A 26,973-nucleotide genomic window follows, 5' to 3' on the forward strand; every position below is an offset into this window, starting at 1 on the left:
AGAGCAGATGCAGGAGCTCCTGATAACTGGAGATTGATTTTTTTGGGGTAAGAGAGAGAGAGTATCACCAGTCTTGTCATTCCCATGAAGAACGACTGGGCTGGGAGACGACTTCCTTGCCATTTTTTTCAAAAGGATGGTGCTCTTTCCTTGGGGCTGGTTGAGTAATGCTTTATGTTTGAATCCTCCCATCTGTTGCTCCCTTTGCCTAACCTTAGATTGTAAGCCTGAGGCTCGTAGTTAGAGTATGACATGGGGTTCCCGGAGGAACTCAATTTCCCCGTCCCTTCCCCGTGAGTTTTGTCGCTGTCGCTGTCCCTGTCCTGTTCCTGTAAACTCTGCCTTAACTCGAACACTTATGATTTTAAAGTGTTTGAGGTTTGTGCAGATGAGGACAGAGCTTGCAGGAATGGGGCAGGGGGCAGAAAAAGAACTTGCTGGGACAGGACGGGAAAATGAGTTCCTGCGGGGATGGGGAAAAATTTGTCCCCGTGTCATTCTCTACTTGTAGTCATGTGCATGGTCTTGTAGAGTCCCCTGTGCACTGATACAATTACAGAAATTATTAAAATATTACTCACCCTACCATACCTACATAATATTAACATGCTGTGAGACTTTTGTACACTGATAAAATTGAAAAGGTTGTAAAAGAAAAAAAATTAATAACAATACAGTTTAAAAAAAAAAATAGTCTTTCTGCATATATCTTGCTCCTAAAGCCTGAATTTATACCTTATTTTTGGTTTGGCTGTTTCCTCCTTCTGGATTTCAAAATTTGGGGCCCTTTTACTAAGCTGAGCTAAGCGCTAATGCATGCTTACCGCAGGATAAAGAACACTATTGCAGTTTTGGGACTGGCACTCACTTCCCACTTGCTAAAAAACAGAATTTATATTTTAGTGCTGGGGGCGTGTCTGGAGCAGAGAGTAGGCATATTCTGTTCTAATTGGTTAGTGCAGCTACATTGCGTGTTTACCTATTGGTGTGTGGTTAGCGCATTAGCCTTAGGGGCTGATTCTATAAAGGGCACCTAACCTAATTGGCAAAATTCCCTTAAAAGCCTCAATAGTTGGTATAAAAAAATGTAATTGGGCGATAGGCGTCTATCCAATTCTATAAAAGATATTTGATATACCACTATCTCGCTTACAAGTATATAAAGCGTTTTACAATAAAAATATTTTAAAAATCTAAATAAAACACAAAATAACTCCATCATATAAAGAAAAGCCCATCTCAAAAGCCTCCCCATAGTCAAACCCAAAAAGACACCATCATATACACACACACGCCATACACACACACTCTCATAGTTTCAGTTTTTAATGAAAAGTGAATTCTATAAAACCGGTCCCAAATAAAAAAAAGCTGTCTTTTTCGTACATTCCAATCTTGCATCATGTATATTTGAAACATCTGAAAAATGCGCTACAGAATCACACTTAGAGTTCCTTTTATCAAGCCGCGCTAGCGGTTTAACGCACATAATAGCGCGCGCTACACCGCGGGATGCGCTAGCCGCTACCGCCTCCTCTTGAGCAGGCGGTAGTTATCGGCCAGCGCGGGGGTTAACGCGTGATGACAAGTCATGCGCGTTAACCTCGCTAGCGCGGCTTGATAAAAGGAGCCCTTAGTGTTGCGGGCTTAGGTGTTCTAATCTTATGCAAGGGTTTTCTTGGTCTAAATGAGTGTGCCTATGTCCGAAACAGGCACCTACATGAAAAACACGCTGATGATCTTCCTATCCATGTCTACTTTCTTGGCGCTTTGGACTAGGCGCCTACCTCTAAGCAGTAGATTCCTACCAAATTAGGCGCCTACCATCCAATTAATTGCAATTTACATCAATTACAAAGTGCTAATTTTTAATTATCGTACCAATTAAGCCTTTTAAATAAGTTAGGCATCTAGATTTGCTAGGCACACCTATCTAGGCACTTAAATTTAGGCAACTAATATCAAAAATTTAATAAAAATAAAAAATGTATATAGAAAAAAACTAAATCAAATACAACATAAATTTATGACATAAATCATAAAATAAATCTGAAACTAAAGTGAATGCTCAGTTCAAAACACCAAATAAACTCAGAAGCAGCGTCATAATCTGGTGTTAAATCAAGACATCATTGCACCCACCTGCCTACCCTAGTCATTGATGATAGATAGAGAAATCTCTCAGTGGGTCCATGTACACAAGCTACTAAAGATGTGTAACATATAAAGCTGTTACTTAGCTTAAAGTTGAGGCATTCAATGGGCAGCCTTCGACAGGGGATATTAAAAAAAAAAAAAAAGTCGTCTATGATATCGCTTCTGCTGGAGCTAATCCAAGTGTTGAATAAACATGACAAAATCCCAAATCAACCATAACCAAAAACAAAAAACTGTGAAATATCCAAAACTTCCTCTTCCTCTACACCGATCGAGTTCCACAGATCTTGCTTCATCAGGAGGAAGAATGAAAAAAACCCTCATAGCTCCAAACGTCTGGTTTGTTGAGAAATTGAGCCGCCATTTATAGAATTGGGCCATAAGTGTGAATTATAGAATATCAATTACACATGTAATTTCTGTGATAGAATACGAGCATAAGGCTGCATTTATATACCTAAATTTAGGGCGAGTGCTTAGGCTAGCTCAATGGCTGTGTAAATACTGTAGATATAGTTAGGCGCCTTAATGCTAATATTCAATAAATTGCGTGTGATACTGCTAGGCCAGTGGCTCCCAAACCTGGTCCTGGAGGAACATCAGCCAGTCAGGTTTTCAGGATATTCACAATAAATATTAATGAGAGGGATTTCCATGCAGTGGAGACAATGCATGCAAATCTCTCTCGTGGATATTCATTGTGGCTATCCTGAATATCTGACTAGCTTGGGCACCAAAATCTTTCATCTCTGATGTTTCCAGAATTCCTCTTTCAACCCACATTTCCCCTGGAGTTGCCGAACGCTAAGGTTATACAGTAATTGAAGTGGCTTTTTTTTTGTGTTTTTTTTTTTTAATGTACCAGCAGAGGGCACTCTTATCCCACATAAATTGTACACTGAACCTGAAGCTAGTCCTTTCTGTAATTTTGTTTTTGCTGTTATTGTCACTATTTTGTTATTTTTCTTTTTCTTTTATGTTAATTACTTTGGCCGCACATGTACTAACTGTCGTGCCAATAAGCTTTGCTGAGTCTGAAAGTATGCAAGCAGGAAAAAAAACACAAACCCACCGGGAGGTAGAACTTAGGGTTCCAGGACACATTCCAATTAGAGATGATTTCACCCAATGATCTGCAGCCACTCCAGAGAATTTTAGGAGCATTCAGAGAGCGTGGGAGTAAATGTACGGTTTATATGTGTTCAAATATTAAACAATGGACTGTTTTAGACAAATGACCATGCCAATGAAAAAAGAAGATGTCCTGTCTTTAATAGGGACCTGTCAAATATCTCTGATAGTAATATTACCATCGTCATTCGCATAGCGCTACCAGGTATGTGCAGTTCCTGCACCTTAGAATTTATAAGCATAAAAGAAACAGGAGAAGCTGATTGGGAAAAAACTGGGTGAGTTATGAGGGGTACGGATTAATCAAGGTAGAACCACCAACTGAGCAAAACTGCAAGGAACAGAGGCCACTTAGGAGGCTGTTGAGAACAACTGGCGGGCAGGATGGGACACTAGGAAAGATCACCACCACAGCTTTGAGAAAGACCTTGGACAACTCCTGCAGAGTGCTTTAGTTTGTTCTTCTTATGCTGAGGCAATTTCAGTGTCAAAATCACTCAAGATCTATAAAGCAATTCTACCATACCATGCCATAACAGTATTAACTTCCAGCGGTCACACGACAAGGACTTTCCTAGGAAAAGGCAGCACTGTAAATACTGCAGAAGTAACTAGATCATCAGTATACCTATTAAAAAACTAAACAAGATGGATTAATACAGATCAATCCTGTAGACATCCAGGGTCTGATTCTATATAGGATGCCTCCACGTGGAACTTTTTTTAAAAATTGGCTTAATCAGTGTGGTAGTTTTCAGCCAAACCCCCCCCCCCCCCCCGGTTAATTAAACAAATTAAGAGTTCGGCGCTGAACTCTTAGGATGCCTCGCCCTCCCATGTCTACGGACATCTACTGACATCTATCTAGAAAAGTAGGCATGGGTAGGGGCGGAGAATAGGTGTGGTTGAATTAGGCATGGTTAGGCATCTAATTTAGGTGCTGGTAAATTAGGCCAGTGAAAACCTAGACTAATGCAGCGGCGCTAGGCATGATTCCATAAACTGTGCCTAGTGCCATTTATAGAATCAGGACCTAAACGCCCCTCTTCTACGAAACCGCGGTTTTTAGTGCAGAGAGCCGCGCTGAAAGGCCCGCACACCTCCCGACGCTCATTGAGTTCCTATGAGCGTTGGGAGCAACGCACGACATTCAGCGCGGCTCCCTGTGGTAGAAACTGCTAGTGCAGTTTCGTAGAAGAGGGGGTTATTGTTCATTGAAAGCTTCTATACCGCTACAAATGACTGGGGAGTCAATTCTGAGCGGTTTATGTGAGCTTCAGTTAAGGTGTTACAGTACGCAGTCAGGGGGTTTCTGTGGTGGTTTTCCATACATGAGTTTCTGAAATGGTGTTACAGTACAGAGGCAGATTGTTTCTGATGGAATTAGTATACAATTTATACACACTATCTTCCCCTATATATACACTAGGGAATACTATATTCAGTCTATATGCACAATTTTCTTACATATTTATTAAAAAATTTATAACCCTCAGATCCTACAAGTAACATTGCATACACAATAAAATAACTTACCAATCCTACGTCATAAAATCATTAGAAACATGAAAAACATACATTCAGATTCATATGTATCGCACTGTTACTACTTGAAAATCAATAAAGCTTGATATAAAAAAAGGAAGCATAAAAAACATAAGACATAAAAAAACCTCTAAAAACAACATTACAAAATGACAGTAATCCTTTACAACACAAATTAATTCTGCAAATGTCATTCAAAGCGTAAAAAAATAATACTGAGAACCAGATTATGAAAAAAAAATTGGCTCAAATAACCAGTATTGTATACTATTTCTTCTAAACCCTACTTATTTACACGCATAATACCGGTATTGTGTTCTATAATCATCCTAGATTTCATTCCTCCTGATACTTCTTGTTCTGTGCTTTATTTATTTATTTCCTCAGCATTCTGAGTAAATCTAATGTGATTCATTATCGTGTCATTAGTAGGAGTAGCCGGCTATTTCTTCTATGTTGCTGCTCCCTCTGTTTGTCGCATTATTAGTTAAAGTAGTCTGTCAAAAGAATGGTCTTTATTCTTTTCTTGAACTTTCTGGTGTCCTTTTCTAAGTTTAATTCCTTTGGCAGCCATCACTTAGAAAAGTGGTCTCAAACTCAAACCCTTTGCAGGGCCACATTTTGGATTTGTAGGTACTTGGGAGGGCCTCAGAAAAAAATAGTTAATGTCTTATTAAGAAATGACAATTTTGCATGAGGTAAAACTCTTTATAGTTTATAAATCTTTCCTTTTGGCTATGTCTTAAAAATAATATTGTAATTTATAGCTAAAGAGACATATGATCAAGAAACTGTTTTATTTTACTTTTGTGATTATGATAAACATACCGAGGGCCTCAAAATAGTACCTGCCGGGCCGCATGTGGCCCCTGGGCCGCGAGTTTGAAACCACTGATTTAGAACATTCTTATCCTGATGCTTTTGTATTTAATGTCTCTGAAGGATGAAATTTCCATCAGGTGTTCTTGGCTGAAGCGCAGAGTGTGTGCTAGTGTATGGTTACATATTCTGGCTGCTAGATATTACAGTTCTGAGAAATGAATTATTTTGTGTGTCAGCAGCAAGATCTTGAATTTCACTGCTTTCAATCAAGAGCCTTAGGGCCAGAATAAGGTTACCAGATTTTCCAAACGGAAAATCCGGACCCATGGCCCTGCCCCCAAGCCCGCCCTGCCTCGTTCAGCCCCCAGGCCCCCTGCCCCCTCTTGACCTGCACGAGCGACGTTGGACGGCATTCGCGCATGCAATGGTGTGACGCGATGATGTCATGAGCGTGATGTCACTGTGTTGCATCTGTGCATGCGCAAATGCCATCCCGATGTCGCTCGTTGCCAGAAGCTTTTCAAAACCCGGACAAAGTGCCGGGTTTTCAAAAGCCATCCGGATCCCTGGACATGTCCTCAAAAGGAGAACATGTCCAAGGAAATCTGGACGTCTGGTAACCTTAGTCCAGAATCTATACATGACACTGAGCGGCGTTTGTCAATCAAAAAATAGTGCAGTTTATAGAATCATGCTGACTTAGGCATTGCTAGACGTCCTAAATATAGACACCGTTCCACTAGGCCAGCATTTCACTTGCCTAATTTTGCGGTGCCTATGTTGGACACCTAACCACGCCTATTCTGTGCCCATAGCCATGCCTACTTTTTAACATACAACTTAAACAAATACTCTAAGTTGTATGTTGGAAACTCTAAGTGAAAACAGAAGGTAACAGCCATTTGCACTCTTGATTGAACAGTACTTTTTAACATAGGCATCGTCAGGCATCCCTAGTAGAGAATGACACGGTGACAAAATTCATCACCGTTCCCGTCCCCGCGGATAATCGCGGGAAACCATCTTCATGTCATTCTTTAAGGAGAGAGGGAAGAATCAGAGTATGAATGGCCACAACCACTGACCCACAAGCTTTGCTTTGAAGAATGCTGGTGTAGAAGGACTGAGGTTGAAACAGACACTACAGAATGACAATCTCTGGTATCCAGAGCAGATATTGTGATGTCATAATGCCTCATTCCACTAGTGCCTAAGAGCCAATCACATCAGTGATGTCATAATGGCTTCATTATCCTTGGCTCACATAAGAATCAGAGTATGAATGGCCACAACCACTGACCCACAAGCTTTGCTTTGAAGAATGCTGGTGTAGAAGGACTGAGGTTGAAACAGACACTACAGAATGACAGTCTCTGGTATCCAGAGCAGATATTGTGATGTCATAATGCCTCATTCCACCAGTGCCTAAGAGCCAATCATATCAGTGATGTCACAATGGCTTCATTATCCTTGGCTCACATAAGAATGAGAGCATGAATGGCCGCAACTACTGACCCACAAGCTTTGCTTTGAAAAATGCTGGTGTAGAAGGACTGAGGTTGAAAGAGACACTAGAAAATGACATGGGATTATTTCCCGTGGTTATCCGCGGGGACGGGAACGGTGATGAATTTTGTCACCGTGTCATTCTCTAATCCCTAGGCACTGGATGTGAAACAGTGAAAAGAATAAGCGTTTTGTAACTCGGGCTGCCAAAGAATAGGAACTTTAGTTGTGGTCTGATAAGATATCTTTTAAAATGCAAAACAGTCCATTTTCACACAGTTTGGCCCAATTTCCCTGCAAGCCTGACAAGCCAGCCTGCCTCAACGCAGCATCTCCTGACAATGGAATCTTGGATGAGGCAGGGCTACGGCAGAGGAAGTGAGGCCTGGTGGTTAGAGGCCTGGGCTAATATTTGAGAGATTTGCCAGTTCTGTTGGCATTCCTTTTAGCCCTGGCCTAGTCACTATTGCTATGCCTCTGGGACCCAGAAGACATTTGTCTTAGAAAGTACATTGTGTTTTTCTTACCTCCAGGACAAGTTCCTTTTATTCCATTTTGTCAGGGCCTGAATGGATCGCCTTCGCCTGGCTGTATCTAACTCAGACAGATCAGGCAGTGAACAGCGAGGGGTTTTCATCAGCTCTAGAGTGGCTTTGTCTGGGGGGGGGGGAGGAGGAGGGTTAATTGAAAGAAACAAATAATCAGCATCAGAACTGAAAAAAATTATCTTTTCTAGAGACAAAACTGCCTTATCAATCCATTTACACTGAGCAACAGAATTTCTAAAATATGAATCACAGAAAAAGACCTGAAAAGGGAATATCTCAGCCCTTCTGCAAATACAACTCTTCTTTGGCTCAGGAATTTTCCAGAATCGAGTCTTCCGTGCCCAGCGGCAGGCATGGTCAATGCCTGCGGTGGGGCACAAAATGTAAGTACCTTAGAGTTAGTGACAGATTCCAGGCTGCATTAGGGACTTGGGGCCAGACTTTCCTTAACTTGAGTTCCCAGATACAGTGGGATGGAGCCAGAGGGCAGAGAGCCAGCTGGATCTTGTCCTGCAACTAGTAGTAGCAGAACCCATTGAGTCTGACCAGATTATTATTATTTTTTTTAACCCCATGGTTTAAGCCTTCTAGGAAGGTTGAATCAGATGAGGACTGGTTACAAAGTCAAGGTCTGTCAACAAATTCCAGTATAAAAGGGATAGTTCTGTATTTAGGCCAGTGCCAGTCACTTCTGTGTCTCATATAGATACTGAATTTAGCCATTCATAAAGAATCTAGGGTCAAACATAGGCTGCCTCTCTCTCTTTTATGGCCTGACAGTTTTCCATTGCTTTTAGGTTTGTTTTTTTTAAGGGAGGTGGGTTCATTTTTTTTTTTTTTTTGGGGGGGGGGAGGAGAGGAGGTGCTGCTGCTAAGTACTAGGGAATTTTCTTTAAATATTGGAGAAGGGGAGTTGGATCAAACCAGGTTGGAGGGTGGGGCAGAGATGGAGGATGTTCTAGACACTAGGGATGTATTTTTAGGGGTGTTGGGCAGTTGGGGGTAGGGTCCAGGAAGACCAGGCTCTTAGCCTTTCTCCTCAGTACAGAGGGCAAGTCAATCCTTCTATGCCACCTCAGACCTGGCAGTAAAATTGTTATATTGTGTTCATGTTAAATCAGCTGTGCACTTCTGTTCATCAGGGTAGAATAATGAATAGTCTTGATGTCTACCGTGCAAGCTAAATCCCACGCAAAGCCTATTTCTACATTGCGCAGACCCTTAATTTCTGTACGTACTCATTATTAACCCTATGCTGCTGCTCATGAAAGCTCTCTGCAATGGGAAGAGTTTAGAAGATACTTCTGAGCTTTGTAAGTGATCCGTAACCTGTTGCTAAAATTGTCTGTAGTACCTGAAGATTGGAGGGTGGCCAATGTTAACGTAAATTTTTAAAAAGGGTTCCAGGGCAGATCCAGGAAATTACAGACTGGTAAGCCTGACTTCAGTGCCGGGCATAATAGTGGAAACAATTATAAAAATAAAATAGCGGAATACATAGACAAACATAATTTAACAGGACAGAGTCAGCATGGGTTCAGCTGAGGGAGGTCTTACCTCACCAATTTGCTTGACTTCTTTGAAGATGTGAATAAACGTGGATAAAGGTGAGCCAGTTGATATAGTATATCTAGATTTTCAGAAAGCTTTTGACAAAGTTCCTCATGAGAGGCTCCTAAGAAAATTAAAGAGTCATGGGCTAGGAAGCAATGTTCAGTTGTAGATTAAGAATTGGTTATCAGACAGAAAACAGAGGGTAGGGATAAATGGCCATTTTCCCAATGGAGGAGGGTAAATAGTGGAGTGCCACAGGGATCTGTTATGGGACAGGTGCTATATAACTTATTTATAAATGATCTGGAAATTGGAATGACAAGTGAGGTGATTAAATTTGCAGATGACAGTAAACTGTTCAAAGTTGTTAAAACGCATGTGGACTGTGAAAAATTGCAGGTGGACCTTAGGAAATTGGAAGATTTGGTTTCCAAATGATGAAATTTAATGTGGACAAATGCAAAGTGATACACATTGGGAAAAATAACCCAAATCAGTTACCAAATGCTAGGATCCACCTTGGGGGTCATTATAGACAATATACTGAAATCTATTGCCCAATGTGCAATGGCAGCCAGAAAAGCAAACAAGATGCTAGTAATTATTAGAAAAGGGATGGTAAACAAGACTAAGAATGTTATAATGCTTCTGTATCATTCCATGATGCGACTTCACCTTGAGTATTGTGTTCAATTCTGGTCACCTTATCTCAAAAAAGATATAGCAGAACTAGAAAAGGTTCAAAGAAGAGTGACCAAGAAAATAAAGGGGATAGACCTCTCATATGAGGAAAGACTAAAGATGTTTGGAAAAGAGATGGCTGAGTGGAGATATGATAGGGTACAAGTGGATCAATATTTTAGTCCATCAAAAATTAAGAAGACTAGGGGACACTCGATGAAGTTACAGGGAAATACTTTTAAAACCAATAGGAGGAAATATTTTTTCACTCGGAGAATAGTTAAACTCTGGAATACATTGCCAGAGGATGTAGGAAGAGCAGTAGAAAATGACAGGGGGATTAACATTTTCCTATCGTAATAAATTTTACGTCACGCTGGTTCCAATCGTAATTATTTTAGCAAAGTTTTGTATTATTCACCATTATCATTTATGGCTATTGTAAACATAATGTAAATAAGTCATAAGTCTGTAAATTCAAATATTTTGTGTTCCTGGCTCTTTATTAGTCCATACAGACGATTTATCCACTGTCCATGTCATTTTTGGAATGTCCCGTCATCCGGGACACATGATAGGAAAAGGTTAATTTGTCTTTGTCCCTATGGGATCTATCTCCATCCTTGTCCTGTCCCCTGAAAGTTCTATCCTTGTCACTGTCCCACCCCTGTAAGTTTTGTCCTCATCTACACATGCCTCGAACACTTATGATGAGGACAGAGCTTGCAGAGATGGGGCAGGGGCAGGGACAGGGACAGAACTTGTGGGGATGAGATGGGGATGGAGATAGATTCCATGGTAACAGGGACAAATTTGTCCCTCTGTCATTCAGAGCAGTTAAAGTAGCTGGTTTTATAAAAAAGTTTGGACAAGTTCCTGGAGAAAAAGTTCATAGTTTGCTATCAAAAGTGGGGGAAGTCACTGCATGCCCTGGATCAGTAGCATGGAATGTTGCTACTATTTGGGTTTTTGCTGGGTACTTGACCTGGATTGGCCACTTTGAAGACGGCATACTGGGCTAGATGGACCATTGGTCTGACCCAATAAGGCTATTCTTATTTAATGATTTTTTTATGCAGCCATTTTACACTGTTAGTGCAGGAAGGAAATGTTGGAAAGAAGACTTTCTGCTGGCAGATATTACTAGAACAGGGGTGGATAACCATAGTACTCAATGGCCACAAAGCATTTGGGCTTTCAAGATTTCCACAATGAACAGGCATGATATTGATTTGCATGTACTGCTTCCATTGTATGCAAGTAGATCCCATGCCTATTCTTTGTGGAAATCTTGAAAAGCTGACTATTTCTTCTTTTTTATTTCTAAGGCCATAGAGCTGGCATTCTTAAGGCTACCATCTGGATCCAGATTCACAGGACAAGGTTGATTCAGTCCTGGGTTTACCCCTTTTAATGCAGTGACTTGTAGTTCTGATATCCCTATGAATAGCAAGACTATAAGTCCCAGCATGCACTGGGGTAAACTCAGGACTGGATCAACCTTGTTCTGTGAATCTAGATCCAATTGGCAACCACATAGTGACCCTCGAGGACCGTGGTTGCCAATTGGATCTAGATTCACAGAACAAGGTTGATCCAGTCCTGAGTTTACCCCAGTGCATGCTGGGACTTATAGTCTTGCTATTCATAGGGATATCAGAACTACAAGTCACTGCATTAAAAGGGGTAAACCCAGGACTGAATCAACCTTGTCCTGTGAATCTGGATCCAGATGGTAGCCTTAAGAATGCCAGCTCTATGGCCTTAGTCTTCACTTTACACATGGCAGCTCTATGGCCTTAGTCTTCACTCCCAGTCCTGTAGGAGCACTAATAGATCAGATTGTCAGGATATTCCTAATGAATATACACTACATGAGAGAGTTTTGTTTGCTTATTACCTCCATTGTATGGAAATGCCTCTCATGAAAATTCATTGGGCATATCCTGAAAACCAGATCCGCTGTTGTCCCTGCAGGACTGAGAGTGAAGACCACTGTGCTATACTGACAAGCAGAAGGGTTTCAAAAGAAATAAAATGGCATACAAATGTATTCAGTGGCAAACCTAGGATATGTGATACCTGGGGCCGATCATTTTTTAACACCCGCTCCCCCCTTCGTATGTCACTGCCCGAGGAAGAGGATTTTGGTCTCCAAAAGTTAGTAAAAAAAAAAAAGTATTAAAATTAGTCCAATAAAAGAGATTACCTTATTTCCATTTTCTATTTATAAATGTTTATCAATACAGCTACAATACTACTTTATTCTAAAGCACCAAAAAATATCTTTTTTCTACCTTTTGTCATCTCTGGTCTCTGCTTTTCTCATCTTCTTTTCACTCTTCATTACATCCAGTGTCCACCTTCTTTCTCTGTCCCTTCCATTTTTCTCTTTCTGTCTCCACTCCCTCCCCCATGCTTTGGCATCTCTCTCTTCTCCTTTCCTTCTCTCCTTCTCACCCCAACACATCCCATGGTCTGGCATCTGCTTCCCTTCCCCCATGCCCTGGGATCTCTCTCCTCTTTTATCCTTCCACCTCTCCTTCTCCCTCCATGCTCTGGCATCTCCTTTCCTTCCCGTCCATCCTTCCCTTCCTTCCTGATGGTCTGGCATCTCAGTTTCTTTCCTTTCCCTCCCACATACCCTGGCATCTCTCTCCTCTTCTTCCTTTCCCTCCCTTCCTGATGGTCAGGCATCTCTGTCTCATTCCCGTCCCTTCCCCTATGCCCTGGAATTCCTCTCCTCTTTTTCCCTTCCATCTCTCCCTCTCCCTCCTGCTACATGCTATGGCATTTCCTTTCTTTTTTTTTTTTCCTTCCTCCCTTCCCCATGGTCCGGCATCACTCTCTCCCCTCCTCTCCCTTCAATTCCTTCTATCTTCCCCCTAACTGGATGACTTTCTTTTTTACTCCTCCCTCTCTCTAATCAGGTGCATGGCACAACATTTCTCTAGCCCCCCTCCCGATGGGTACCTGCTTTGCTGATCCTGCCTACTTCCTGCTTTCGCAAAGGCAGGACCTGGCAGAGAAGAAGGTCCAACACTGGCAGAGCAGCGAGTTGTAAAGACTGAGGCACTGATGAAAGGGGAAGTTCCCAAACCATGACGCCGACCCCGGGAGCAACCAAAGCAGAACCCCTTCCCCCCTATTGGTATGCCACTGAATCTATTCCAGGATTTGTTCCAGCTAACATCAGCCCCACCGTTATCCTGTTTCTGCCTCCGAGCCCATACTAACCTAGCACACCAGTAGCTTCCAGACCGCCAAACCGCTGCATGGCTTTGATGGCTCTTGTCAGTTTCTCCTGCGTCTGCAGCTGACCGGTGACAGGATCAGGAGGTGGCAAGTAGCCAAATTTAATCAGCCAGTCCTAGGAAGCAAGGGGAACATCAAACAGAGAGAAAGGACATTTTATAATTCTTGCCATGTCAAGATATCATGGAGCCCAAAATTGTGTCGAGATTAAAACTTTTAGCATTTCCCTTGTGATACAGCGCGCTCATATTAATGATAAGTATTTATGAAATAAGGATGTGCTTTATTTTAAAATGAAATAGGAATGTTCCATATTTCATTTTCCTTCTCTCTCCCCGCCCCCCTTTATGAAATTACGTTAAGCTTTTTTATCGCCGTCCATGGTCTATGGTGGTATTAGCTCTGGTACTCATAGGAATTCTATAAGCATCGGAGCTTTTACTGCCACAGTCGGTGATAAAAAAAAAGTCTAACATGGCTTCATAAAAGGGGGCTTTTATTTCTAAAAAGAAACAAAATGGAAAAAAATCAGTTTGGTTTTCTGTTTTTTTTTTTTTTTTTTTTAAATAAAGTAAAGCAACCATCCCTAGCTGAAAAAACCAGCACCGTCATACTCATCCCCTTGCACAAATCCACTTCCAGTCTTCCCAACACCTCTCAATTAGCCAGTTCCAGGAAAAAGATTTCAGGATAGCTCTGGATTTCTGACAACCCCCTTCTGGTGCATTATGGGGTCTTCAGCCCTGATTTCAATGGGTAGAATTACTAGCGCCATCAGGTGGAGGCTGTTTCTAGGAGCTTCCCTATCCCCTGGTTAGCACACTCGTATACAATGTCACAGGCTTGCAAGTCACAGTGATGTGTTTGTGCTGGGAGTCTGTGATTAATCCTGTAAAAGCAGTGGACCTCATCGGGGCGCTGCACAGGGCTCTCAGCATTAATGCTGATATAGCAGATAATAATAATCACAGTTCTTACATAGTGTTAATACACAAGACTCAAAATGGTTTACAATATAAAAGTGAAAAAGAATTCATAAAATAAAAATGCACAATCCTGCAATTACAATGAATCAGGGCAATTCTACAGAGATGCCAAATTATCCAGTTCCAGGCTGGGGAATTTGGGCAGTCCTGGATTTCTGACCACCCCCATCCTGGTGCATTATGGGACTGGCAATGCAGATCTCAATGGGCAGGATCAGGCATTACAAATCCCATATTGTTTTGGGATGTAAGTTCAAAACCAGTACTGTCCCAAAATCTCCAGCCTGCATCTCTGAGTCTGTTCTAACGCTGTTCTAAGTATTTATCAAATAACCACCTGATCACACACCCCTGATCCATGCTGCAGTGGCGACCTGGAGCTTTGTGTCATGCACATGTATGTCCATGTTGGGGTGTACCTGCATGCTGCATGTGCCAGTCTCAGAGCTGTCAAGTTACTCAGTTCCAGAAATGAGACCTTTTGGCCAGTTCTCGTTTTAAACATACATCCCTCAGCAGTGTGGAATTTGTAGTCCCTGATTCTTCCCATAGCAATCAGTGCTGCAAGTCCCATAATGCATTAAGGTGGGGGGATATCAGAAATCCAAGCGTGGAGAGAAATCAAGATGGTGTCGGGCACAGATGCCTGAGAGGGAGGCTCCATTTGTTCGACTCTGCCACTGTCATCTAACAGCCTTCCCCAGTCGCGAATATAGGGAAGAGGAAGGGAGCCCCTTTTCCTAACCCTCCGTCGGCAGTGGCGACCTCACAATGACTAATCCAGACAACCATTATGGGAGACTTTGCCTGCTCAGGTGAATCTGCACTACCTACCTCGGGGGAGAGCCTGACTTCTTCAGGTGAACCTGGCTTGTGACTTGACCGGACGTCTTTAAGCCCGCAGCAATGGCTGGTCCCACCCCAATCCGAAAGCACACTGGTGGCACGAGAAACTGAAGTATTGATATCCCAAGAGGAAATTTTGGACTTCAGTAATGGAGGGATTTCTCCACCAACTTTGGCAGGAGAAGGAGCAGATGAAAATTTACAACAGTTACTTTACACTAGGGCAGAGGTGCTTTAGGAGGGAACACCATTAAATTTGGAGTGCTGGAAAAACCAGCGAAGATTGATATGGAAGCACTATGGCAAGCCATATCAGTGGTTATGGATTCTAACCTTAAGTTGTCTTTTTCTACATTAAGTACTAATAATGGGACTATCTTTTCCAAAGTGAAGCATCAGGGATTGGCACTTACTAAAGTAAATGAAAAGTTGGAGAAGCAGGAAGAAAAGCTCAGTGAAATGAAAGCGTTAGAATTTGAATTGGTGAAAGAAAGATTTTTTATTGCAAGAAAAATGGAGAGCTTTGAAAATCAAATTAAGGAAAAATAACCTGAGACTTCTGATTTCACCTATTGAGATGGCAAGGAAATATTTCCGTGAAATATTACCGTAGTTATCCCAACAGAAATTTTACCCCTATTGTAAGAACAAATTACATTCAAATAAAGAAACCCGTAGGGGCGTCTACTCTTAATGTGATCCAAGGAGATACAGTAGTGGATATGAACTTATCAACTTTTCTGGAGAATTCATTGTAGATTATAACAGATAGAACAACCTTGCTGATAACTCTCGCTCTGGAAAGTGATAGAGAATATATACTTCTGTATTTACGTCATATAAATGATCAGTTTTTAGGCTCTAACATTCGTATTTTTCCTGACATGTCTCAGAAATCTCAGAGGCAGAGAAAGGAATTCTTGGAATTAAGACCAAGAATCTTAGCCTTGGGAGGGATATTTTTGTTAAAGCTTCCAGTAAAATGTTTTATTACATATCAGAATAAGAATTTCTTGTTTTTTGAGCCTAAACGGCTGTTAGAATTTATAGAATCAAGAGAAGGCATAGTAACCATAACTAATGATATGTAGCTTGTCATATAACCGGCTGTAGGATGTGCAGAATATTGCTGTTTTTTCATTTGATTCTATATATTTACAATGATTTTAATTTCTCTTTGATTTTTCTCAATATTGTGGACTAAGGGCTCCTTTTACAAAGGTGCACTAGCGTTTTTAGCGCACGCACAAGATTAGCACACGCTATAGCCTGTGCTAGCCGAAAAATTACCGTCTGCTTAAAAGGAGGCGGTAGCGGCTAGCGCGCGTGGCATTTTAGTGCGTGCTAAGCGCGCGCTAAAAATGCTAGCGCACCTTTGTAAAAGGAGCCCTAAATATCTGAGAAGTTATTTCTTCTTTTTTATTTCTACTTGGAAGTTTGGATCTGATTCAAGTTGTAACCATTATATTTGATTGTAATAAGATTTAAGTTATAAATAAAGAATAATAATAAAAAAAAGAACTCCATGAGTGCCCTAAAATTTCCCTTCTGGAACTGGGTAACTTAGAATCTCTGTAAATGCGCTATGTAAAATCTTTAACATTTATCCCAGTTCAGAGAAAACAGATCTGTTGGACAGATGCAATAAAGGATGGTCTGAAAACAGCCAGCTTAGAATATTTCAAAGGCTTGTTAGAACTTGCAAGGGGCTGGTTATGTGATTCATGATAAGATTGAGCACCAGTAGCCCAGAAGGACAGGAATAGAGTTACCATATGACTCCAGAAAAAGTAGGACGGATTGAGACATTTGGGTTTTACTTCCATTGAAAGCAATGGAAGTAAAACCTGGATGTCTCAATCCGTCCTCCTTTTTCTGGAGCCATATGGTAACCCTAGACAGGAATTATGTGATAACAGAAGGTGTGAGATACCAGTGAATCTGTAGACCACAGGTGTCAAACTCAAGGCCCGTGGGCTGAATGCGGCCCGCCTGGCCGTTTTATGCGGCCCGCAGTACGATGCCCCAGGTGTTATCTTCTGGCAGGCTCCTTCCTCCTCACTGCCGCAGTATGCACAAAGCCGGCGGTGGCGGCTCCTCACATGTCCCGCGCCTCATCTGGAACTATTCCCTCTGACGTTGCGACATCAGAGAGAAGGCTTCTGGTTGAGGCACAGGACGCGCAAGGAGCTGCCGCTCGCGGCTTTCTGCACACTGCGGCAGTTAGGAGGAGGGAGCCGGCCAGAAGATAACACCAGGGGCATTGCACCGTGGGCCGCATAAAATGGCCAGGTGGGAGCCGGCCAGAAAGAGGCACCTAGTTGAGGCACAGCATGGAGGGAGGGAGAAAACAAAGGTAGGGGGGAATGATTTTATTTTCAATTTAGTGATTGAATTGTGTCACTTTTGAGAATTTACAACTGCTGTCTATATTTTGTACTGTTCAGGAAGAAATGCATTTGTTTCTATTTCTCTGGGGGATTGTACTGCATGCAGAGTCTTGAATCTTAGGGTTTGTTTGTATATATTAGTACTTTTAGTTTTTGGTCCCGTATTTGCATAGGGGTTATCTGTGTTCTGGTAGAGAAGCATACAGTGTGCTTTGTTGTTAACCATTATGTGTTGTTAATAAGATTATATTGTGTGTATCTATGAAAAATGAATGGAAAAAATGGTGTTACAATTAGTACTATTATGGGGGCAGGGTCTGGGGCAGAGATTGGGTGGGTTCTGGCCCATGACTTAGCCTGTGTTTTGGATTTTGGCCCCCTTAATGTGATTGAGTTTGACACACCTGCTGTAGACAGAAGAGCATTTTAGGATATTAGTCAATGAATTTCTGCTGAATTTCATAAATGTCCTACCAATTGTGATGATAATGTTGACTTCATATAATGAGCTCAGAAGAAAACATCACAAGGGTCTGCTCGATAGAAAAAAAAAAAAATCTTTGTCTGGCCAGCTGGGATGTTTGCATCTGATGGATATGACTCAGAGGAATGCCACGGAGCTCATTAATTCTGTCCATCCTCTAAGACAAAAATAATTACATCCTCCAGCAACACGTAACCACTTAGAATAATGCCACTGGGGGCAAGGACTTTGGAAATTAGAGAAGTGTAGAATTAATTTGAAAAATCAAAAATGTTATGAGCCAATTATTAACCTTACTCAAGACCAGGAGAATTATTTGGCCAAGTATTTTATGTTTTTTTTTGCAGGGTCACTTCATGCTTTAGAACTGTGGATAGAATCCAAAAAATAGGCAGTGTTGAACCCGATGGACTGATAAAGCATCACTGAGAACTGGTAATCAAACAAGACAGACATCGTAGGAGCTATATCATGCAAGAAGTTATCTGCCTGTGGGTAGCTTAAACAGACCTGGCCATTATTCAGTGGAGGACACAATAGAAGTTGTTTCCCAAGCTGGAGAGAACCAATGGGAGGGAAGCAGCCAGGTGAATTGTCAAGTATGTAGATAGAGAACATGACTGCAGGTAAGCCCATGTGCCCCATTCTTACCCTGCTGACACATAGTAACTAAAGGGCTCACATCTACAAACCCGCCCAGGTCAGCACCTGGATCACCTATAAGACAGGTTGTCCTAGTGCCGATAATCAGACTGACTTTCTGGACGTGTCGAGGGACTTTTTATGCCTCTGAATGCCGCTGTGCACCCAAAGCTGAAAGGGGCGTATCTGGAGGAATGGTTAGGGTGGGATATGGGCCGACCTAGATTTAGTTGTCCTACAGGGATAATCAAATGTTTTACTAGACATCCTGGACGAAACTTAAACGTTGTGAGTTAGATGATGTAAAAACAGGAATAAGTGCCAGGTATAAGCTGTTAGGTGACCAAATAACCACTGCAGAGACAAAATAAAGACCCTCACACACTCCCCAGTGTTCACTGACCCCCCTCACCCCCCCCCAAAGATCAGAATAAAAAAGTACACACCTGTCTCCAGAACATCAGCACTTGCTATAGGAAAGCTTAGTAGAGCTGCATTCAAGTACAGTGGAACCTTGGTTTACGAGCATAATTCGTTCCAGAAGTATGCTCGTAAACCAAATTGCTCGTATATCAAAGCGAGTTTCCCCATTGGAATGAATGGAAACTCACTTTGATGCGTTCCACCAACCCCTCCTCCCACCCGAGGCTACTGGCGCGGCTCCAATTCCCCCCCTTGAGGCCACGGCCGCTGCTCCATACCCCCCCCCACGATCCGGAATCCCCCCAGTGATCCGGCATCCCCCCCGCTCAGGTCGTCCCCCCCGCGATCTTACATGCTCCCCCCGATCTTACATGCTCCCCCGAGCACCAAAACGATATCCCTTACCCTGATTGGGCACCGGCATCAGCACCAACGCACAGGACATGCCGATGCCGGTGCCCGAAGATACTCTCTCTTCTGTGCTGGGCTGGGCGGTGAATCGGCGATCCTTCCTCTTGCTTGTGCTGGTGCCGGTGCCCAATCGGGGTAAGGGATATCGTTTTGGTGCTCGGGGGAGCATGTAAGATCGCGGGGGCGGGGGAGGACGACTAGAGCGGGGGGATGCTGGATCGCGGGGGGTGGCACTCGTAAATCGAGTCAAACTCGCTTTCTGAGGCACCGATTTTGGCAATGTTTTGCTCGTCTTGCAAAACACTCGCAAACTGATGCACTCGTAAACCGAGGTTTGACTGTATTTTAAAAAGTCTGGGGGGTGGCTAGTGAACCATAGAGAGGAGGACCCAGGCCCATAAGCCACTCTAACCACTACATTTATGGTGGAACGTATGGCCACCAAAACCCCCTAAACCCTACTTTACTGCCATATAGGTGCCACCTGCAGCCATAAGGGCTATTGGGGTTGTAGACAGGTGGGTATAGTGGGTTTTGGGGGGTTTACCATAACCTATAATGGAATTCTAGTGAGATGTTTATCTGGCACCCTTTTTGTGAAGCTCACAGCAGTGCCCTGTAAGGTGCCCCACTGCTCTGTTGGCATGTCTGGATGGCCAGTCCATTACAAGAACATAAGAACATAAGAATAGCCTTTACTGGGTCAGACCAATGATGCATCAAGCCCAGTTGTCCGTTCTCACGGTGGCCAATCCAGGTCACTAGTACCTGGCCAAAACCCATCTCATGTCCAAATGGTCTTGTTCTGGGCATTTGGGACTTGAACGAAATTTTGGTCGAAAATGTGATATAAAGATAGATGTCCTGGCGATATGGATGAACAATAGCCTGGATGTCCAGACAGATGATTAAAAAAAAAAAAATTCTAGACGTATTTTTTGAAAATGGGCATTTTCCCACTGCTAAATTTGACTTAGAAGTATGTTTTGATTATGCTCCTCCACCTTTGTGGAATGTTGGACCTCTCAAATGCAAAATTTTCACCATAAAGCAGGGGCTTTCATCTCAGTCCTCAGATCAAACCCCATTCCTGATGCTCAAAAAACTTGCCTTGCAAGTAAGACTGGTTGTAGCCAGTCTTACTTGCATGGCAGCTGAGCCTCCAATGCTCAAAAGGTTTCTTGGGGGGGGGGGAGGGAGGCTTTTACTAATCATGGTAGCAGCCACTGAGAACTCTATGCAAATGCATTACAAGGAGCTCATTAGTATTTAAAATGAACATTCCTCATAATGCACAGAAGGGAATACCCACCTCTTACCGGGTCAAATTTTCAGGCAGTTCTGGAGTTGCCATTAGCTGTTTATGTGTCTGTTGTTTGAGAGTATGTCCTTTGGCCCCATCTGTGGCTACCCTGTATATGGCAAACTAATTTGAAGATCAGCATGTGAATTTGTCACTCCATTTTGAAAAGGTATTAATGTGGGTAAGATTTTCGGACGATATTTTTTTCCTGTGGAAAGGGGCTTGGAAAGAACTTGAATCTTTTGTGAATGGTCTACGACATCAGATTAACCAGCATTTACATTTTACGATGTGCTGTCAACAAAAACAGATTGAATTTTTGGACATTCTAGTTATAAAGGGAGAATCATCAACTACTTTGTATAGGAAGCCTGTTGTTCGTAACACTTTATTACATTTTGATAGTTTCCACTAGTGCAACCCGATTCACAATTCGAATCGATTCAATTTTTTTTAAAATCGGCCTCCCGATTCAATGGCCGACCCTTCCCCCATGCCTTCCTAAAGCAGGAGCTGTAGCGCTGGCTCTTGCCGTCCGTCCGCTGCTGCTTCTGCTTGAGGAGGGAGGGTCAGTCAGAAAGGCCTCCCCCAGCTTCCCCACTCTTACCTCCTTAAGGCTAATAGGGCAGCCTGCAGGCTCGCTGGTGTTATAGCGATCCCTGCAACTGCCCGTGGTCCTCGGCAGCACGTTCTTTCTGCTACATCCTGCCCCTGCTCTGACATCAGGTAAGTGCGGGGAGGTGCAGACTTGCGGAGGGAGCAGGCGTTTGTTCGCGGCGGAGAGGAGGAGAAAGAGTGCCTTCATGGCGGGGGAGAGGAGGCCTTCGTGGGGGTGAGATAAAAAGGCTGCTTTGTTTACCTCATTGGAATAACTACAAGATGGCATTGTATTTTCCAAAACAGACAATATTCGTTTATTGTTAGTATAAAAACTATAAGTATTACAGCATCAAAGACATATTGGATAAAATATATTGTCAGTTCAGAATATGCAATGGAGAGAAGAATTTGCACGCATATGCTTAGCAGGGGGCTAGCAGTTCCCCGTAGCATAAGTAAGTGAATCTCTCTGGCTTTACCTAGAATACACGTGTTTTTTATACAGAGCAATTCTTCTTTTGTCCCAAGAAAGTCCATCCCCGAATTCTGGTTATGTAATTCCCTATTGGTACATAAAAATAATGTACAGCTAACTCTTCCCATCTGTCCACGCATCTCTCTCACCTCCACACCCCCCCCCCCAGTAAAAGGGGGGCCTTACAGAAACAGAGAACTGTTGCTGAACTTCCTTCTTTCAGCACGGAGACATGCAGCTGCTAATTAGAGGTGTTACTGTGCATATTCGAGCTGGTGTCCTTGTAAGATGAAAAGTTGGCAACGAGATGGCCTTTCAACAATCCAGCTGTCTGGTTCCCATAGCTTGGTTGGGAGACAGGAAACCCATGGTTTGGTACCAAGTTCTTTCATCTCGTTACACCCACATGAGCAGAGCTCCTTGCTCATTATAAAAGTTTTATGGCTTTTTAGGGTGTCTGGCATATGAAGTCTATGAAGTCATATAGCAGTGATAACAGATCAGCATAACCTTGAAGGGATATTCTCCCAGCAGGGAAACAAGAACATCATTGTTAGCATTGCAAACAGTCTGGGCCTGGCTATGGGAAAATATGTCTGTAGTTTCCAGCAGGGTGTCCAGCATACACAAGTGAAAATCTAGGTCTGTAGAGTCCAGTTGAATCATCCATATGTCCAGGATATACATGTCAGGGGGAGCAGGCCTTCGCGGCGGGGAGGAGGAGGAGAAAAAGTGCCTTTGCAGCAGGGGGAACAGGCCTTCATGGAGGAGCAGGCCTTCGCAGCGGGGAAGAGGAGAAAAAGTGCCTTCGCGGTGGGGGGGAGCAGGCCTTCGTGGGGGGAACAGGTCTTCACGGCTGGGAGCAGGCCTTCAGGGCAGGGAGGCAGGCCTGTGCGGAGGGAGGAAGAGTTCCTTTGGCGGTGGGGAGGCAGGCCTGTACAGAGGGAGGAGGAGGAAGGAGTAAGAGAGGGGATGGGAGATGCCAGACCTGGGGTGAAGTGAAGGGAAGAGAGAGACTAAACCAAAAAGAGGAGGAGGAAAGCAGAGGAGAGGTGCTGGACACCTGGAATGCGCTTCCAGAGAATGTAATAGGGCAGAGTACGGTACTGGGATTTAAGAAAGGATTGGACAGTTTCCTGCTGGAAAAGAGGATAGAAGGGTATAAATAGAGGATTTCTGCACAGGTCCTAGACCTGTTGGGCCGCCGCGTGAGCAGACTGCTGGGCATGATGGACCTCAGGTCTGACCCAGCAGAGGCATTGCTTATGTTCTTCTGTTCTTATGACTAATGGAGAGAGGGGGAGAGAGGGAGAGGGCGAGAGAAATGCAAGACCAGAAGGGGGAAGGGTACAAGAGGGACAGATACTGCTCCAAAGTAGGTGGGCAGGATGCAGGATGGCAGGAGAGATAGTAGGAGAAAGCCTGTACCTGGGGAAGGGGGATACAGGAGGTAAGGAAGAGAGAAAGAAGAAGCTGGATATGAGGAGAGATAAGATCCTGGGCATGGAGGGAGCATAGGAACAGGGACACAAGGGGGACAGTACTGGAGAGGAGAATAGGGACACAGAAGAGAGATGCTGAATGAAAGGGTAGATGAGAAAAGGAGAGATGGTGGATCTGTGGATGGTGGGGTCCATCGCAGCAGCTGTGGGGGGATGGAAATGAAAAAAAATGAAAGATGCCAGACCTCCGGGGGAGGAAAAGGAAACAGAAGGGGAGGACAGAGATGGAAGATGGATGGTTGATCAGAAGACAACCAGACCAACATGGGACCAACAAGATTTAAAAAAATGACCAGACAACAAAAGGTAGGAAAAATAATTTTATTTTCTGTTTTGTGATTACAATATGTCAGATTTGAAATGTGTATCCTTCCAGAGCTGGTGTTGGACCACAAACGTGAGCTAGGATTTAATAGAGAGGAAAAGTATTTTTTGTTTGTTTATTTTGTTTACACCACAGGACCAGTGTGGGTAGGAGAGGGCATAGGGGGTGAAGAGGCTATAAAATAAACCCACTAGGATGTTTGGGAAAAACCACCCTATTGGGCAGGAAAATCGAATCGAATTGAAAAATCAATTCAGTAGGCTGAATCAAATCGAATCGAAATTTTTTTCCTGAATCGGGCAGCACTAGTTTCCACCCTTATAAATTAAAATTCAACCTGCTAGTAAGACAGTTTTTAAGATTACGTCGGGTGTGCCCATCCGACTATGAGTTTAAAGCCCAGGCAAAATTGTTATAACATTGTTTTTTGGCAAAGGGGTTATCCCAGCAATGCAATACGGATGGCATACTTATGAGCGAAATTTGCCTAACATAAGCTTTTGCTGCAGGGACTTGGAAAGGGGTGTTGCTTTATTCAAAAGCTGCAAATAAGTTAGTAGAGCTAATGCGTAGATATTGGCCCACACTGCAGATACTGTACATCCAAGCTTGCATGGGTTCTCAATTGTAGCTTATAGTTGGGGCAGGACAATAGAGCAACAACTTGACTGAGAGGGTGGGGCTAGGGGGTGTGTTTGGGGTGTGGTGTGGGCGTAATGGAGCAGGAGTGGGTGGAACTGGGTGGGCAGGTCTAGGGGGGTCCGGATGTTACATACGTAAAATCTGGTAACCCTACCATTGCCTTATGTGGCAGTGTAAGTTTCTGGAGAGGTGGCATATTGTATCTAATCCAGTGATTCCCAACCCTGTCCTGGAGGAACACCAGGCCAATCGGGTTTTCAGGCTAGCCCTAATGAATATGCATGAGAGAGATTTGCAAATGATGGAAGTGATAGGCATGCAAATTTGCTTCATGCATATTCATTAGGGCTAGCCTGAAAACCCGATTGGCCTGGTGTTCCTCCAGGACAGGGTTGGGAACCACTGATCTAATCTAATCTAATCTAATCTAAACCTTAAGTTTATATACCGCATCATCTCCATGAGAATGGAGCTTGACACGGTTTACAAGAACTTAAAATAGTGGGTAGAGAAGAAGAAAAAGGATTACATGAACTTATGTGTAGAAGGGGGGAGAGAAAGGGGGGAAGGATAGAGCTACAATTTGCTGAAAAGCCAGGTTTTCAGTTTTTTGCGGAATAACTGAAGGGAGCTCAGGTTCCGCAGCAGGGTGGTGAGGTCGTTCCAAAGACCTGTGATTTTGAAGAGAATATTTATCACCACTGCATATGTCCAGTAGCACTGTACATTTCTTCCGTATTCGCTGTGGTAGGGGATTAACAGACTCGCGAATACAGAAAAACCGCAAATAACTTTTTCATATGTTATTTGCTGTTTTCTATTAAAAAACATCGTGAATATGGTGAAACTGCGAATAACATGGCGGGAGACCGGGCCTGTTCCTGAAAGAGAGGCAAAACATGGTGAAGAAAGTGCTGGGCATCAGCGATTTTCTCTGTAAACGCTTGGAATCAGCGATTTCTCTCTGCAAGCTGATGTAATTGGGGGTGGGGGGGAAGGAGCCAGCAAGCTAAAACCTGTGAATAATCGAAACTGAGAATGCTGAAACCACAAATGCGGAGGGAGAAGTGTATAAAAAGAAGAAGTCTTTTTTGTACCTGGGATTTACTTAGAGGTATGCTTGAGTGGGGAATTATTCGTACCTCTCTGATGTTCAAAACCACTGTGAATTGCCAAAAATTAGAGTTTGGTAGGGTGGCTCCTTAATCAGGACCCCAGAAAAGTGCAAGTTTCCAACATCTTCCACTTGCACCTGTAAATGACCAAATTGCCACTTATCTGTATGAGCAGTTCTATGAACACACACAAAGGGCTTCTTTTACCAAGCCGCGTTAGCGGCTTTATCGCACGCACATTTTTAGCGCATGCTAACCCCTGCGCTAGCCGAGAAAATACCGCCTGCTCAAGAGAAGGCGGTAGCGGCTAGCACGGCTGACAAATTAGTGTGCTATTATGCGAGTTAAACCACTAATGCGGCTTCGTAAAAGGAGCCCAAAGTCCTGAATGATTCTCCTTCTTGAACATTTTCCTACTGTGAAATGGCTTCTTTCGATGTGTGTCCTTTGGCAGGGTTATGCAGGTTTACTCGCTGAGCCTTTTACTCAGGCAAATCTTAACATCCGTTTTCCTATCTACCAGTCCTGCACAAATGTATTCTCCACAACACTAACCCCTGACCATTCTTAGACTATTTTCCTTATTAATCAGTCCATCTTTTCACCTTCTGCTTTCAGTGCCTTTTTTTATTTTATTAATTTTCCTCTTCACAGATTTCCCTGTGCTGTTTCATTATAATTATGAGATTTTTTTTTCTCTATCAGTGGCAGCTTTAATGTTCTATTCTGCAGGGATTATGTTTAATAAAATTACTTTATTTATATTTTAAAACCTTATATTCCTCCAACCACCATGTTCTCAACAGAAAATTAGTTTGATAGTATTGGGTTTATTCGCTTCTTGGGCTAGACAGTGAAAATTCTACATAGAGGGCATCCAAAACTTTTATTTGCTTTCAGCTGAAATTGAATCTATAGCTGAAATATGCCATTACAGTTTTGGCTGGAGCCAAAGCTGAAAAAGAAAATGTTAATGGCATGCTCCCCCCCCTGTCGAATAAAAGCAGTCCTCACCCCACTCCAGCCCCTCAAACAAAAATGAGCCTCACTCTGTTCCCTGAACCAAAACGTGATTCCACCTGTAGGCCCTCCTGAAATCACTCCTGCCTATGCCAGCTCCAGTCTCAAACTGGCTCCTGTGACTTCCTGTTTGAAGTGGCAGCAGTCATTTTGAGTGTGTAGCCAGCATGGGCAGGAGTGGCAAGTGATCGCTCTTGTCTAGAGTTACCATATTTTAGGCTGCAAAACCCTGGACATATGGTCCCTCCCTATTCTGCCTCTGGCCCCGCCCCATTCTGCTCCAGCCTCACTCAGTTTTGCCTAGTCCTGCCCTACCCCACCTCCACAAAGCCTTCTCTCTTCCCCAACAAGCTCTGGCCACATCTGTAGGGCCTGGAGTATGCACCGACGTATGTGATGTCATCCATGCATTTTCAGAGGTGCTCCAGATGCGGCCGGAGCTCGCCAGGGCTTTTCAAAACCTGGATAAACTGCTGGGTTTTAGAAAGTCCATCTGGAAACTTGAACAGTCCTCTAAAAAGAGGACATGTGCGGGTTTTCCCGGACTTCTGGTATCCCTACTTTTGCCCTAACGAAGCCACCAGGTTTTGGAAGGTTGGCTGGTGGTGGT

The 26,973-nt window shown here is 43.2% G+C and overlaps 1 protein-coding gene across 2 annotated transcripts in view; it reads right to left on the reverse strand.

Annotated features, from left to right (window-relative positions):
* MMP17 (matrix metallopeptidase 17) overlaps positions 1 to 26,973 on the reverse strand; it is a 191,786-nt gene that overhangs the window by 39,575 nt on the left and 125,238 nt on the right. Inside the window, exons 1-3 of one of the 2 annotated variants that reach the window (XM_033953676.1) lie at positions 13,814 to 13,915; positions 13,182 to 13,314; positions 7,689 to 7,818 (exon numbers count right to left, since the gene is read on the reverse strand). In XM_033953676.1, the coding sequence (XP_033809567.1) occupies positions 7,689 to 7,818; positions 13,182 to 13,221 (170 nt within the window). In that variant the 5' untranslated portion in view covers positions 13,222 to 13,314; positions 13,814 to 13,915. Of the gene's footprint in view, positions 1 to 7,688; positions 7,819 to 13,181; positions 13,315 to 13,813; positions 13,916 to 26,973 lie in introns of those variants that run through there. The other variant, XM_033953675.1, reaches the window with a different exon arrangement.

Source organism: Geotrypetes seraphini, chromosome 8 (genome assembly GCF_902459505.1).
Source record: "Geotrypetes seraphini chromosome 8, aGeoSer1.1, whole genome shotgun sequence".
Lineage (NCBI taxonomy): Eukaryota > Metazoa > Chordata > Amphibia > Gymnophiona > Dermophiidae > Geotrypetes > Geotrypetes seraphini.